At 40.3% G+C, this 15,366-nt stretch overlaps 1 protein-coding gene across 5 annotated transcripts in view; it reads right to left on the reverse strand.

Annotated features, from left to right (window-relative positions):
• The window catches only part of CMSS1 (cms1 ribosomal small subunit homolog), a 243,920-nt gene that overhangs the window by 16,134 nt on the left and 212,420 nt on the right, over nucleotides 1-15,366 (reverse strand). For all 5 annotated transcript variants that reach the window (XM_075766668.1, XM_075766660.1, XM_075766635.1 and 2 more), the window contains one exon: nucleotides 3,715-3,815. In XM_075766668.1, coding sequence (XP_075622783.1) covers nucleotides 3,715-3,789 — 75 coding nt within the window. In that variant the 5' untranslated portion in view covers nucleotides 3,790-3,815. The remainder of the gene's footprint in view (nucleotides 1-3,714; nucleotides 3,816-15,366) is intronic.

Raw genomic sequence — 15,366 nt, forward strand, 5'->3', positions numbered from 1 at the left:
GCTCCCTGGGGAAAGCCTGGCAGAAAAGTATCAGCAGGAAAGGGAGCCCAGCTGAAAGCCAGAGAAGCTGCTCCTTTGTTCCCCTGTGAGGGCAGCTTCAACAGGGCCAAGAGGGTCAAAGGAAAACTAACAGAAGGTCAGAGTATCTGGAGCCTTTCTGAGCCCTCCTTGTACTTACTGCCTCCCCCTGCCCTTAACGGGAGGACACTTCATGACAACTGGTACTATATGACCCTGACCAGCACATATGTGCATTTCCAAGCCCGCTCTCATATCCTTATCAGAAGCATTTTGTAGAGTGCATATTATGCCTACGTCTCCCTTTTCCTCTCCACTCCCCTGGCTAATTTAGCTATAAACACCAGGATACCACCATGCTCAGCACAAACAAATGACCTATTGCTTGCTCCTGCTTTCTGTGCAGTGATACAACCACAGCCACCACTGCATTTGCAAAGGCAGCAGTAGTACTGTACAGAAGTGGCCCTGAAGCTGGTTGAGGTTTGCAAGGATACTTAGGAACTACCAGAGAAGATTTGGCTGGGGACCGGCTACAGCCAGCAAAGCACTCTACAGCTAGGGCTGGAGTGTAACGCAGCCTGGATCAATACCCACCCATGAGAAGTTGTGATAGGGACCGTATCTTGCCTCAACAGCAGAGACCTGTCCCTGTGACTTTCTTGGACATAAACACATATTACCTTCACTAGAAACCAAGGGAATGACTGCAAGTAGAAACTCACTTCAGCTAACAAAACTGTTCCAGGGTTAATATAAGCTTTTTGTTTTTATTTTCAGTTTGTTTCTTTTTTAAAAATCTCTGTCCTGACTCTGTTTCAAGTGCTTTTAAAACACTAGCATACATTTCTTCATTCCTATTCCTACCATTAGCATTCCCAAACATTGAGACTGAAACAGCTACCCTCTGCCTTCAGTTCCTGCTCTACCCTCACACATCCCAGCTGTCCATAGATACTCAAAGACCACTTGCCAGGTGTTTTAATCATAAACTCCATGTTCAGCATCATATTTTAGGCAGAGAACAAGCCTTTCAATTGATTTAGTCAAGGGATACTACCAAGTAATCACAAAGCCAGAAAGTGGCCAAGCTGAATCTCTTTCCTCCAGTAGAGTACGATGGTTCTCTATCCTAGAAAGAGCTACCACTCTTTCAGCATACTGGAAAATGCCACTCATTCACTTCAGGCCCATTTCTCCCTTCACATAGATTGTGAACTGTTTTACATAAATCTGCTAAACACTCCCAAGTGGTATCTGCATGAGAAAGGAATAAAACTGTGCCACAGAGCTGAAAAATTTTCTCTAAGAGAAACCAAATTTTCTCACTGATAACCCTTTATTCAGATGTTTAGAAGTATCACCAAATGCCATGGCTTCTTTTTTGAAGGCAGTATGTAACCCTTTCTTTGCACAGCAACAGAAGCACAGAGTAGGCTTTCAGTCAACACCTTGTTTCCTCAGAGAAGCATGTTAAGACTCTAAATTATCTCATTTACAACAGCGCATAAATATATACATTTAGGCATAGTATACTATTAGCCCAGCAATACTAAGTCCACTTTATTCAGACATTAAAAATAATGCCATAATACAAAGAGAAATGTCATGGTGGTGAATGGCTGTAAAGTTACACCTCTTTGATGATCTGCAGTCTAAAATATTTAAGCATCTGATCTGGACTGAACTTCTGACCCTTACCCAAATGTTAGTTGCCTACCTACGCATGCAATAGCTCTTTGCATGCCACCCTTAAGAAAAGGTCATTTGCATGTTTTTCTTATGCAAGACACAGAGCAGACAATCTACTGGTTTTTGACATGGCTTCCTTGTGCTCTGTGTTTTTATGCTATTTTTACATGGAAGTTCTTAAAATGCAGAAAACAGGAAATTTGTGCTGAGACCACTGATTTATGAACTAAAATGTCATAAATTCCTTGTTTGTTAATCATAGGCAGAGCATAAAATATTTCCTGTATTATATTTCTAACAAATTTTTTTCTTTACATGTTGCCAAGTTACTGGAAATCCAAACGTAGAGTGAAAACATTCTTGTGTGTGTGTGTGAAAGTTTACATTCTAGGTCAGCCATATACTCTGACTTTTGGAGTTTGTGACAAAGTAAATACATCAATGCGCCATTCAGATTGGAGGCAAATTACTCATTTCATTGTAAGCCTGAGGACAGCCTGCAGACTAGAAACATAAATGTTGATAATTCTATTTGCTTGTCTCCTGACTGGCTTTAAGGTGCCAAGTCCACTGCAGAATAGCGTCCAGTCTCTGAATAAGGCAGGGATAAGTAAAATGTGTTATGTTGTATGCACCAGAACTACAAAACTACTAGCTTCCCATAAATACATCTGATTTTACAAGCATTTTGCTCTAAAAGATGTGCAATAACACATCCATGACTTTGAGCTCCAGTAAAGCATCGCCTCCTGGAGTTTCGTGGCTATACATCAACTTACCCCATTCCAAAAGGCAGACTGATATTCTTCAAATGACAGGAAGAGTTGTGGCAAGTGTTCTGCTACAGCTGAGCAGTCCCAGTCCACCTTGGCAGGATAACCTGTGTTGGTTATCCTTTCTAAACTTCTCATAGAAAGAGCAAAGCAAGTCCTCCAAACAATCTTAACTTAGTTCTAAATGCTTAAGTGAAGATAATGGTGATTAAAAAGTGGCTCCATAGGCATCCTTACTGAGTTGAAGTCCTCAGCATCTGACTCCTCGGGTAGAGCATGTACAAAGGCAATGCAGCTTTCTGCTGTATTGCTCGGTTCTCTCTTTCCTAACCAAAATGGGGAACCAGTTCAGATATTTGGCTCACTTCACCTTTGGTCTCCTTGGAAAGACGCCCAAAGGCATAGTAATTGCTACTGCGTTGTTTACGCTTCTCTGTTACCAAAAAAAGAACATCCCTGCAAATGGTTTTCACCTGGACAACTGCCTAGGCATCACACAGAGAATTTACTATTGACCTAGGATCAAAATTAATATCCATAACCTCAAGGAGACATAGCTTCCAATATCATTTTAGCTCTTTCACAGCCATTCAGTCAATTCTCCTGTATGGTATCAGGAAGACAGAAGAAATTTACCTTCAGACAAAAGACCTCTTAAAATCAGCTGACCTCTAGATGACTCTCTTTTGCTCAAGTTGGGGTGATGCTGTCTGTCAAAGACCTTGCTGCCTTTTCCTTGGCATACTCCATGTAATGTTGAACAACACAGTTCCTACTGGTTTTAAAGGAAGCTTTTAGTAGTGCAAGGCTATGAAAACATCAATCCACGTAGACCTAGTCTTCTTCACTTGGACCTTGCACTGGGGACGTGATTGGGTAGAGATGCTGTACAAAGTTTAAATACAGTTTTCAAGACCTTGTGTGTGGCAGGGAAAGGGAAAGATGAGAGGGGAGGACACTTGGTAGCACCATCCAGGCTTTTATCACTAGACAATCACTTTGTAGGAGACAGGCCTGGCAATCTCAACTCACGCAAGAGTGAAGTTATTATTGAAACGTACTGTAATGTGATCATTTCCAAGTAAGACAAAATAATTTAATTAAAAAATCTTATTATGTGAACAGATCAGACAAAGAATGAAGAAAACTGTCCCTTTACTGAACGAAAGGGGACTATGCTTCCCTACACATTATCATCTCTGTGCTCTACACAATTCCTAAATTTACAAACCTGCTTTCTTTTCTTTGTCACAGGAGGTTTGGAATCTGAATCATGATGCGTTGCTGTCCTGTTATCACTTGACATCTCAATAGCTTCATCATCTGAAGGATCTAATGAAAAAAAAAAGGGGGGGTTTGTTACTGTTTTTCAAATTCATCACCTACCTTTGCATTCGAAAACAGGGATAAAATCATCAGCTGAAAGCTTCTCATAATAATACAGTCTCAAGACTGATAAGTACATTCCTGTAATAGGATCTTTTATCATTTTAGAACACTGGTGTTTGAAATTTATTCTAAGAAAAGTCCCGGGTTTCCCCTCCTCTCCACAGTATTACATCTGACAGGCAATGTATTTCTTTACACTTCCGGAATGCTGCACAGTTAGGTGCCACACCTAATCTTTCCAAAACCTCCCTTGAGTTAAGCCAAGCAGTGAACAATGAAAGAAGATGTTTTTGATAAACTACACCTTAAGTTGTATGACATCTCTCCGCATTATTTCAGAACAAGTAAAACATAATCTTGGATCCATAGCACTGCATTCACCACACATAATTACAGACCTATCTCATTAGACCTCAAAACAAGCAATAGCACTGCTGTTGAAGGCCAATGGCATTATGGTCCATAGGATCACTGTAAAAACATCTCTTTCTTGCTAAGTCTGCTGACACTTCTTTCAGAATAAGTCATCTCTTCCCACTAAAACAAGTCTTGCAGATGAAGGAAGAAAAAAAAATAAAGTAACTAAATGCACACAAAACCACTCCAGCCTCTATCTAAAAGCCCAAAATGCCTACTGACACCAATTACCTACAAGAGGAAAAATTATAAGATTCATACAATGTCCTATCGTATTAAAATATAGGCAGACATTTTCTGCAAGTACATTTTAATTGTGTGACTCTTACTTCAGTAATAATTAGGCAAAGACACCATTCTCAAAGTTCAAGCACAATGTTCACAAGACTAAAAAAGGACTGTGGTTTGAAAGAAAATAAATTAAGACGTTTCTACTCATCCTCTTCCTGACCTCTTTTCTACAGAAAGACCTTTGGTGAAAAAAAAATCCACAGCAACAGTTTCCTCTAATAGTGCTATATTAGTGCTTAAGATTTGTTGTATTCAAACACAGAAATTTCTGCTGGGGACTGAATTACTTCCCTGATGATTTCCATAAGCATTATCATCCATTGAACTGAATAATTAGAACTGAATAATTCCATTTCTGTATCTGGAATATTTCCACCCAACAGGTACTTAGTCATTATTACAATCTCCCATATTCTGAAGCTGTAAATTGACAGTTTCAAGATTGTTACTTATTTTGAATCAAGAGAAACGTTACAATTTCTTAAGCATCACCCCAAGTATGGATGATTTAACTACATCTACGCAATCACTAGCTGTGAGCAGAGTAAACTGATGACCAGAGAACATGAGAGAGAAAATCAACTATGGCTGTATTTACTAATTCCATGTTGAAATAGGTACCTATTGAAAACAGGTAAGTGAAACACCATGTGAAAGATATGTCAAAGAATTTAAGTGAAACGTAAGTAAAAGGATATGAAGGGGAATAAGGAATCTTTATTCAACCACAGATGCAATATGATATATTTTACAGCAATAAGGCAGTGGCTTTGAAAATCCTAATGCGACAGGACGAGTAACAAAATGGGTACCTATTTATGTCTGGAAAGATATCATCTTGGCACTTCCACTCCTTTTCCCACTTTGAAAAGCTTGTGTAACAGTCAGCATCCTAAAGTTAGGTTGTGATAGCTGTTAAGAGTTCAAAAAAGTTTGGGAAGTTGAAAGCTAGCAAGTGAAGAAAATCAGTGAATGTTTTAGCAGACTGGATGTCATTTGTCATGAAATCTTACTTGATAGAGATTAGATTCTTGGCAAACTGAAAAAGCTCTAGAAACAGAGCAGCAACTGAGAAGAGAATTTGGTTTTTGGCCAGTACAACTAAGAGACTCCTAAAAAAAAGGGTTCAGATAAACATGTTAATGAACTTAATTCAGACCAAAATGAATGCCATGGAAGAAATGGCAGCATTTATGTGCATCTCGACACAGAATGAAGACATATTCTGAAATCTTAAATGGAAATCCACCAAGAAAAGCCCTCGCTTTCCAGATCTAGAGCAAATGCACAAATGTGTGCACCAAGTGGATGCTGCAGCTCAGCTGGTCTGTTTGCTTCCTCCTCTTTGCAGCCACAGCCATCAAATCAGCGGCTGCACAGACCGTGGCGACCCAGGTGCTAGATCCCATGTGGGGTGAGTGGCTGGTGGCAGGGGAAGAGCAGGGATGTCACTTCCGGCAGCCCTTTACCACAGGTTAGCTGTAACATTAAGCTGCCCCTTAAGCAGGTGCTAAGCCAGCCTTGGAGGACACTAGGGAGCCGGCCATTCTGGGACCTCTTCTCAAAGGACATGAGCAAGGGAGGTGACAAGTCTAAATCTCAGGCTTACTTGTACACTAGGAGGTGTACAGCACCGATCTCCATGAGCTGCCCTCATGAGCTATTTTCTCTCTCTTCTGAGGGACAAATAAGAGTTAGATTGACTCTTCTTCTGAGCTGCCATTTGGATCACGAACAAGAAGAATGAACAGCTGTCCCCAGCATGACTGCCACTTTTGCTAGAACATCACTGTTACTGTCCCAAGAGTGTTTAGATATTGCCTGAAGGTATAAGGTTTTCTGGGAAAGTTTATTGGCTAACAGAAATAAAAAGGACAGAGTATTCCAAAGCACACTTTTTTTAAAAAACATCATCAATGGTGATATGGGTTTATGTTATTATAAATTTATTATTAATGCACAAAAAAATTTAATACATCTAGTCCTGTACAGCCTAACACATGGCGGCATGTGACCAGGAGAAGAGAGAAAGCTGAAGGTTTGGGACACTAACAAATTTCTTCCTTATATTACAGCTCAAATATCTGTGTCAAATAGCTCAAATAGCTGTGTCAAATATCTGTGTCAATCTACTAGGTTCTTTCTTTCTGCTCTCCCAAGGATATCTGAATGCTCCTGTGCTACACGCCTGCCCCTGCACACCAACAGCTCCTTCCCTGCCCTATTCCTCTCCAAAGTCACTGACCACTTATGTCCTCTGGCCACTTTGGAATCTCAGATATGTACTTCATTAGAGGAAGCTGAAAAATTACATCATCCAGCATATTCCTCAAAGTTTAAAAGGTGTCTTGGTAGCTCGGTGTTACCGTTGTGCATTACCACGGGTTTGTTTCCCTCTTTATCACCCTTCCTCTGGCAAATTTCTTGTGCTGCATTTTGGTAGGGCAGCTTCTGTGTTTGAGAACCCATCAAAGACTTTTGTCTCTTCTGCTCTGACACCAAAGATACTGGAGGAGTGACCAGCTTTTACGCACACCAGCTCCACAGACCCGGGGTCCTGAATGCACTACATCCACACAGGCTGTGGAGTGATGGTACAAATGAAATACATCAAAGTAATCAGAACTAATTGCCTCTTTGTCCCTCTTGCTCACCATGCTGAGCCTCAAACACCCATTCCAGAGTGTTATCTGTGCATGCCTCACCGAATTGAATTGCTGAGCCAGCTCTTTCTCAGCGTATTTACTTCACATTGGACATAAGTGAGAATTGCATAAAATAGATTCAGAGGAAGCTGCCTGTAATCTTTAAGCATTCCTTCTTAAATCCTACTTGGTGTGCTCTGAAAGGCAAACAGGAGTTGTCTAAGTTTTAAATAACCTCTTCTCTTTCTCATAACTAAAAGACACACTGCTAGCAATAGCAATCTAAAACTGGACAAATGGTTTCCACGATCTGAAATAGCCTGACAATGTATCACCTGTTCACTGCCCATCTGAGTTTTGGACTGCACTTCGGGATTCAACGTCCTTCTCTGCTTTCAGCAAGAAGCGAGAGAAGAGGAACTCCATGTCCAGTCCCAGGCTCAACAAACATCTGTGAAAACAGTTCAAATCTGAGCATCTTTCTGCAGAACCCAAGCATCTTTATTTCATATAACAGTGAGACTTTTCATCTGTTCCAGAAACAGCCATTCACGTCCCAGTCAAGACAGCAGCTAGTTTTGAGCTGTGATTGTTTGTGACACCATGTCAGCTCCCATGATGACAAGAGCGTTTTGTTGCTGGAACCAAAGTACAGCAGGCCAGACTCTGCCAACCATGCTCATATTAAACAGCGTACCTTCCTCTACAAATAGTTACCTTGATGTCAGTGAGGTTATTCACAAAATAAATCATAACTTGATGTGAATAAAAGCAGAAGCACCCTGCTCACAGGTCCCAAACACATTTATATCAGAGCACTGCTTCTTGCCCTGCTTTGGGGAGTGAAGCTGCCCAGGAGACTCGTCTCTGTCAGAACAGGAGAGAACACAAATAGTACGTTGGTGCAAACGTAGAACCTAATTGATTAATACAACATTGACTTTCATCTATCTCCCTTGTGGTGCAAATGGGTGGACATGCAGGTGATGACAGAATACGCTGCTGAAGGGGTGATGTTGTTCAGTGCAGCAAAACTCCCAATCTCCTTCCTGTGACATATGGGCCTCACACAACCACAAGGTTGTCAAAGATATATACACATGTCTAAGTACATCAATCTATATACTAAATACATATATATACACACCTATACTAATACATACACATCTGCACGTTTATATACATGCACATAAATAAGCAAGCACACAGATATTTAGATAATTTACCAGGTTCCCTTCAATCATCATATTTATTAACTAATATATTCACAAAGAATGCACATTTGCTTTATTATTTATACTAGTATTTTTAAAGGCAGACAAGACCTTAAAGATGTAGGAGGTAATAACACATGCCTTGATGTGAATGCAATTTTGTTTGCACAAAACAGCTAGTACATACAAATATGTGACTGCTAGGCTAATTCACCATTACTGAGACTTCTGACCTTCACGTTCTGAAGTGTTTAATAAAGGAGTTACAGTGACCACAACATAATTAATTAATTCTTTTAAGGACTAAAGTTGACTGAAAAAGTGAAACTCTTCTAGGCAGCACACCTCCAAATGCCCCAAAATAAAGAAAAAGTTACAACTGAAAAGGAACAGAAAATAACGTTAAAGTTCTTTGGACAATGCAACTTGTGGTTCAAGCCAGCCTATGACTGAAATAAAGATAAAGGAAACTCACAGAAATGATGCCAGCTATGGGAAGTTCCTCACAGGAAGAGAGGATGAAGAGAACAAAAGGGGTTTTTTTTTCAGAGAGAAAGGAGGCATAGTGCTTACAACTCTTCATAATATAGGAACAATGAACATGTAATTAAAAAGAAAGCTTGGAATAAAAAAAATATTCTTTTGCGTACAAACTGAAAGATAACTGAAGGAATAATTTCCACTAGTTTTTTGCATGTTTGTTTGTTTTTTGTGGTGGTGTTTGTTGTTGTTGCTGTTGTTTGTTTTATATCTGGAAGTTAAGTGAGATCGGACATCTATGTGGTATCCAGAAGATCCCCAGTGATGCAGGCCAGTACAGGACAAGTTCATTTCTCACCGTTAAACTAATCTCTGTGATGGAATTTGGAGGGAGCCTGCCTTACGCGTCCATGAGGGAGACTCCCTCAACTTTTATTTGATGTGTCTGGCACTGCCCACAGTCAGAGACACACTCTGGGGCAGAAGAGTCTCTGGGTCTGAAGAGAAATCCCTGCTTTCTCCCTTATGCTCCCATCAGGGCTACATACCAGCACTAGAATTACTTATATGAAAACAAAGTTTGTATGTAATTTATTATTCCCCCCCCCTCACTTCCATCCTCCTCTGACCATTCTAAAATTGCCTCATATCTGAGACCAGATTTTAAACAAAGGATGTGTTTTCTGATTTTTAACAAAAAAGCTCTGTACACTGTGGAAATATGTTTTTTTATTTGCTATGCTCTCTTTCTAGTTTCAGATATGTTATAGGGAAATATGTGCTTGTCATTACTCTGTAGGTGGACACAGTTCATTCAATTTGGTCATGCTATGATGGATTAATTTCAGGCTGCTTTCCAGGCTGTTTTTATTTATTGGTTGATTAAACAGTACTGATCTGTGTTCATTAATCTGGGGCAAAAAATATTTCTCAGGGTTCCCAGCTTTAACTTCAGCAGATTGAAAAATATTTGATGCTGAGTAAAATGCCAAGTCTGTTGGGCACATCTAGAGTTTTTTCTTAATTGCCATTTTAGATTCCTTTTGTTTGGGAGGAAAGGAAGAGAGGGGCAGAGAAGAGGTCAGGGAAAAGAATAAAATTGAATTCTGAGACTTCTTTATTATTCTCATAGTTTTGCCATTAAAAACTGGCCTAAATCTTCAGTGAATCAGATTAAGTAATCTTAATATCAATGCACTATGAATTGTTCTCATTGCATCTCCCTTGCATGTCCCATCAGGTGCACACAGTGCAAGGTCAACTCATTTTCTGTAAAATGTAACAGCTGTCAGCAAAACTGGCTCCCAGGTCCCTGTTCATCTTTGCTTAGTTGAGAAGCCTCCTCTTGCCACCACAGTTGTGCTGATCACGGTAACTGGGCTAAAAGTGGCGATGACAGTATTTTAACATACCACTACAGAATCACTCCTCAAGGCAGCAAGGAACACGAAGCTCAGGTGGGTCCTGCCATGCTGCCCACCAGTATCCAAAGGAACAGATGAGGTCTTTTCAATGAAAGAGCCCTGACCAGGGGGCTGATTAACTAAGAAAAAAGGATGAACATTTTAAATATTTTAAAGCATTCCAAGCTCAACTACTTCCCCGAGAAAAGGGAAAGTTGCCACGTAGCAGTGGGAGAAGCAGGCACGGAAGCCAGTGGTGCAGAGTGGCAACAGGCAAGCAGCAGTTCAAACTCCCTCCTGGACAGATCCCAAATTACTCAGTTGTGTGTCACTGGCGCTGCTGATCTCAAAAGAGGGATCTCTTTCATGTCTACCGGGACAATCCTCTCTAAGTTCCCTCTCTATAGGCAAGTCCTGTTGAGAAGCCTAATAATAGCTCAGATACCCCGGAGCCCAAGGGGTAAAGCCAACTGGCCGAGCAATAGCTATGAAGCTTTTTTGAGGATCTCCAGACCAGCCACATGGAACAGCTAAGAAAGCAAATTTTATCATTACTATGGTTCTTCAGACCAGTTGCTGGCTATTTACCATGACAATTCTTTAGAAATTGCTAGTAAATGAGATAAAATGTTAGTTACAAAAGTAATCTGTTCTTGGGGAAGATCACTACATAGCTACTGCATCAAAAATAGCTACGACAGTGTCAGTACCCTCTTCATTTCTCAAATTGCTCTGACTAAATTAGAAAGGGTCTGCTGGCACCCTCAGAAAGACAAGTAATTCTCCCCATCACAGGCACACATTGTCTGCAGTGGCACAACTGAGAAATCCAGATGTCAGATTACAGAAAAAAAACCCCAAACATCCCCTTACCTCTATGAGTAAGGATTAGCTAAATCATTTTAAACAGCACAGTAAAACAAGATTTAGTCTTAGAAATCAGTAAGAGAAGACATATACTAACAGGAAATGAAAAACGAATATTTAATTGCATTAAAAGACATAATATTACAGCTCAGTGAAAATCTTTAATGGTGATCTTTTTTTTGTTGTTTTGCATTTTAGTTTTTGCAACTCCAGTTTTCCAGTTTTAAACACTGATGAAGTTTTCATACTTTTCTCACCAGGGTCATGAATCAACTGAAGTGCTTTTACTTGTAAGGCCTTAAAATACTTGGGTATTTTGACCATTTGGAACTAAAGAGAAAAAACTGTAAATGAGCTGGTACCTGTTATTGTTACTCAGAGGGAAGAAGTTGCATGTGAAGCTCTGTTGCAGGTGACTACCAATTAATTACCGTCCCTTTGTCGACCTTCCCTGTCAGTCTGTTGCAAGAGAACAGAGCCGCCTCCCTGCCTGGGTAGATAATCTCGGTGGTAATTACATGTGGTGCCGGTGCTCCATCATCCCAAACCAGCAATGGTCCCTCAGGGTCTGGGCACTGTTTTCCCTTTCCATTTCTATGAACTAAGGACTGAGCAGAAACAGACACAGTCCTATCAAAAAATCAAAAGTGCTTCAATTTTGTCCCATTAGGTGACATTCAGATGGAGCATAAGCTCCTTCCACTCCATCCAGCCTAAGCCTGCACCAAGCCAGAAGTTCCTGCAAACAGTCTGTAGGAATTCCCTGTGATCGTTTCTATATATTGGCAACAGCTTGTACTGCAAAGACAAAGACAACACTCACACAAAAATGTAAACCCCTTCCTTGGGTAGTTCAGAAGGCACATCTACCACAAACAACTTTCTTTCCCCAATAAATCTGGTGACAGGATATTCAGTTTTGGTTCCTCTTTCTTACACTGAATGGCAATGGAAAAATCACTGCCTGTACAAACAAAAAAGAACAGGTCTTAGTGCAATAATATTAGAATAATTTTCACTATACTCTGATACGATAGCAAAATTTTAGCACACAGACGGAACTCTCTGCCATGCAAAGGATCTCCCACAGAACATTTCTAACCACTACTTCTCCTTTATTGCTTATTTTTAACACTTTCTCTTTAATATTCAAAACGGGTACTTCCAAATTCGTTTTTGACACATATTGACTTGTTGACTGGGAGTGAACAAAAGATAAAATAAAGGCCGTATCAGAGAATAAGACCAGAGGAAATCCTCTGTTGTACACACATAAGCACAGAAGAATAAACTTGCCCAGCTTGTAGTACAGTGACAACCCAGGCCTATTCATAATTTGACTTTTCAATTTTATATATTGCCTTATAAGACAGAAACATGTTAGAAAAAAACACAGAAAGTGACTGATCAAGAGTAAAAGTAGTAGGCCACCCTCCTTCTAATGAAAAAACCCTTTCTTTTCTGCAAGACAAGGGTTGAATTTTACATCCTATCACTGCCTCAAACAAGGAATAACAACATCACCAAGGTAAGAAGGGAGAACTCAATATTCATTTAGTCACTGTAGTTTTAATACTCATGGTAAGCAAAGGGCAAACAGAAAGATTTGACATAGCAGGAATATGACAGACCCTTTTATTGTTTGCCATCCAACTTCATTTCTTCATGACAGGCCTGCCAAACAAGAGCAACTAGACCCTGAAGATACGGTAATACATCAGCAGAATGGAAATCAGTTCTGTTTTCTGCTCTATTACCCTTCATCAATGACACCACGAGTGAAGGCTCCAATGACATCCACAAGTCCCTGCAGTATCCTCATTACTCTTTCTTTTGCTCTCTCAAAAGCTATCCTCTATAGTGAAACTTGAAATAATCTCCTTAAATACCCAAATTCAGTTTAAAAGTATATTCCTGGAGAGAAGGGGAAGTGGGAGACTGTTTTGAAGTAGCACTAGTTTTGGCTGTTTACAAGTCTACTAGATGAACATTTACAAAATTAAATAATTAACCTTGTAATAAGGACTCCTCCTCTTTGGACAGATGCCAGGCATTATAGACCCTACAGTCACTGTAGAAACCACTCAAAAGGGTGCCAGAAATTCTGTGCATCTGTTTGTGATAGTAAAAGGACACTCTTTTCAACTCTGAAAAGTAGGGGAACGAGGCAAGCCAGAATGCAGTTGACCGTGTTGAAAATTGCCTGAGACATGGTTCACATATCTCACATCCTAAAATGCTCCATGGGATCTTTAAACAACTGCAAGTGCCTAGAAATTTGGGTTTAATTAAAAATTTGGGTTTAATCAAAAGAAAAATCACCTCACAAATACTGGTTACAGAATACACAACCACATGAGGGAGAACCCTACAAGGCTGGCTTGAAATAGCTACCAATCCCAACAGAGGCATCTGAGAGAGAAAACAGTCTGGCACCTGGAAACCCAAATCATTCCAGAGGAAGTGCTACCATGGTAGGCTGGGTAGTGAACGAAAAAAACTGTTTAGAAAGAAGCAGAAAGACCATCCATCATCACAAGGAAAACACAAGTTATGAGCCCAGGAAAAGCAAGACACAAACTAGAGCCTGACTCCCTACATTTCCCACTTGGTGGTGTGGAAACTCATGTAAAGCCAACCTGAAGAAAACTTGAGTGTACACAGCTGTCAAACAAAATACTGTTCCATTCATCTTGAAGAAATAATACAATCACTCTTAAAGTCTTTTCCCCTCCTTTCAGAAAATTCACATTACTGGGGTTGGTCAAGTCCTTCACACATAACGAGCACTGCTCTATAAAAGTCTCCCCCAAAATTAACATCCCTGCCCCTAAGCCACCCAGGAAGTTATTTGTATAAGCAAGAAACGACCCCTTCTCCAAAATCTTCACATATGAGAAGCGCATCTCACAGCTCCTGGCAAAATCTGACTATTCCTGTGCTTTAGGACCCACTGAGCACTGCAATTCCGTCTTTTCCTAAGAACTACCCATCTATCGTGTATGGGAACAACTCCAGCTGTTTGTTCCAGAAAGTGAAAAGCACCAACTCGTGCTGTACATATTCCCTCCCTTACCCTCATCTCCTCTGCGCTCTGGATGAGAGGATCTGTGGCGATTTCAACATCCCAGCACTTGCAAGAAGGGCAGAAGCACAGTGGCACGGCGGAGCTGGAATTGGTTGGGTTGGTCTAGATTGCATTCAGGGTACCACCCTGGAGCTAGGATAACACGACGCCATCAGTGTTTAATGATGTTGGTATCATGTACTTTTAGAATTTCACTACTTACACAGCACTAGTATGTCACTCAACATTTGTCTATCTGGAGGCAGACTCATTCCTTTCTTGGGTCCTCTCTCCAAAGTCAACTACCAGCATCTTTCATTTGCTATAATATTCACTCCTAACAAACATTTATTCTTGTTAACGGTGAAGAAATAGGTAAATTGGCAGGAAAGAGGAACTCTGATAAATCCATAAAACTACTTAATGGGTGGGCTCTAGCCTAGGTCTGACTACGAACAAGTTTTGCCCAGGAACATAGTATGGTTCCAGATGTGATGTCTCCCTTAACGCTGCCAAAGATTCAGATTTTCTACTGTTCTGTTGCTATCCTGAGAAGCAGCTGTGGCTCACAGCTGTAGTTCTTATTGTGAAGGTAACACACAGAGTCTGGCTGACCCTGTGGACTTCAAGCCGATAGATCATGATAAAATTACAGAGTGGAACTTGCCAAAAATAGTAGGCTTCAATTAAAAAAATATATAGCACACTTTGCAAAAACTTAACAGCCCAAAATATTGCTCATAGATACACGTCGCTACTTTACTGACCACTGATATCATTCACAACTTTTCAGCTCACGCATATTTTGCGGACATACACATCTACAGTATAAGGTTATCACAGCCCTGATGTTTTCTCAGGTTTTCTCTGCATATTGAAAATTGCATGCATGCAATTAACGTAGCATACACTTCAATATATGTTACCACCACCACATATATCCCACTGAAGAACAATACTGCAAACAAGCTTTTATCCCAACTGTCCTACATGTCTTAACACAGAACATGAGAGAAGACATTTTGAGTTGCTCAGATTTCTGCAGCTTTTTTTATTCCGAAGTCTTCATAAGACATAGCAGTATCAGGTCCCTGTTTGAGAGAGTATCAG

This window comes from Balearica regulorum, chromosome 1 (genome assembly GCF_011004875.1).
Source record: "Balearica regulorum gibbericeps isolate bBalReg1 chromosome 1, bBalReg1.pri, whole genome shotgun sequence".
Lineage (NCBI taxonomy): Eukaryota > Metazoa > Chordata > Aves > Gruiformes > Gruidae > Balearica > Balearica regulorum.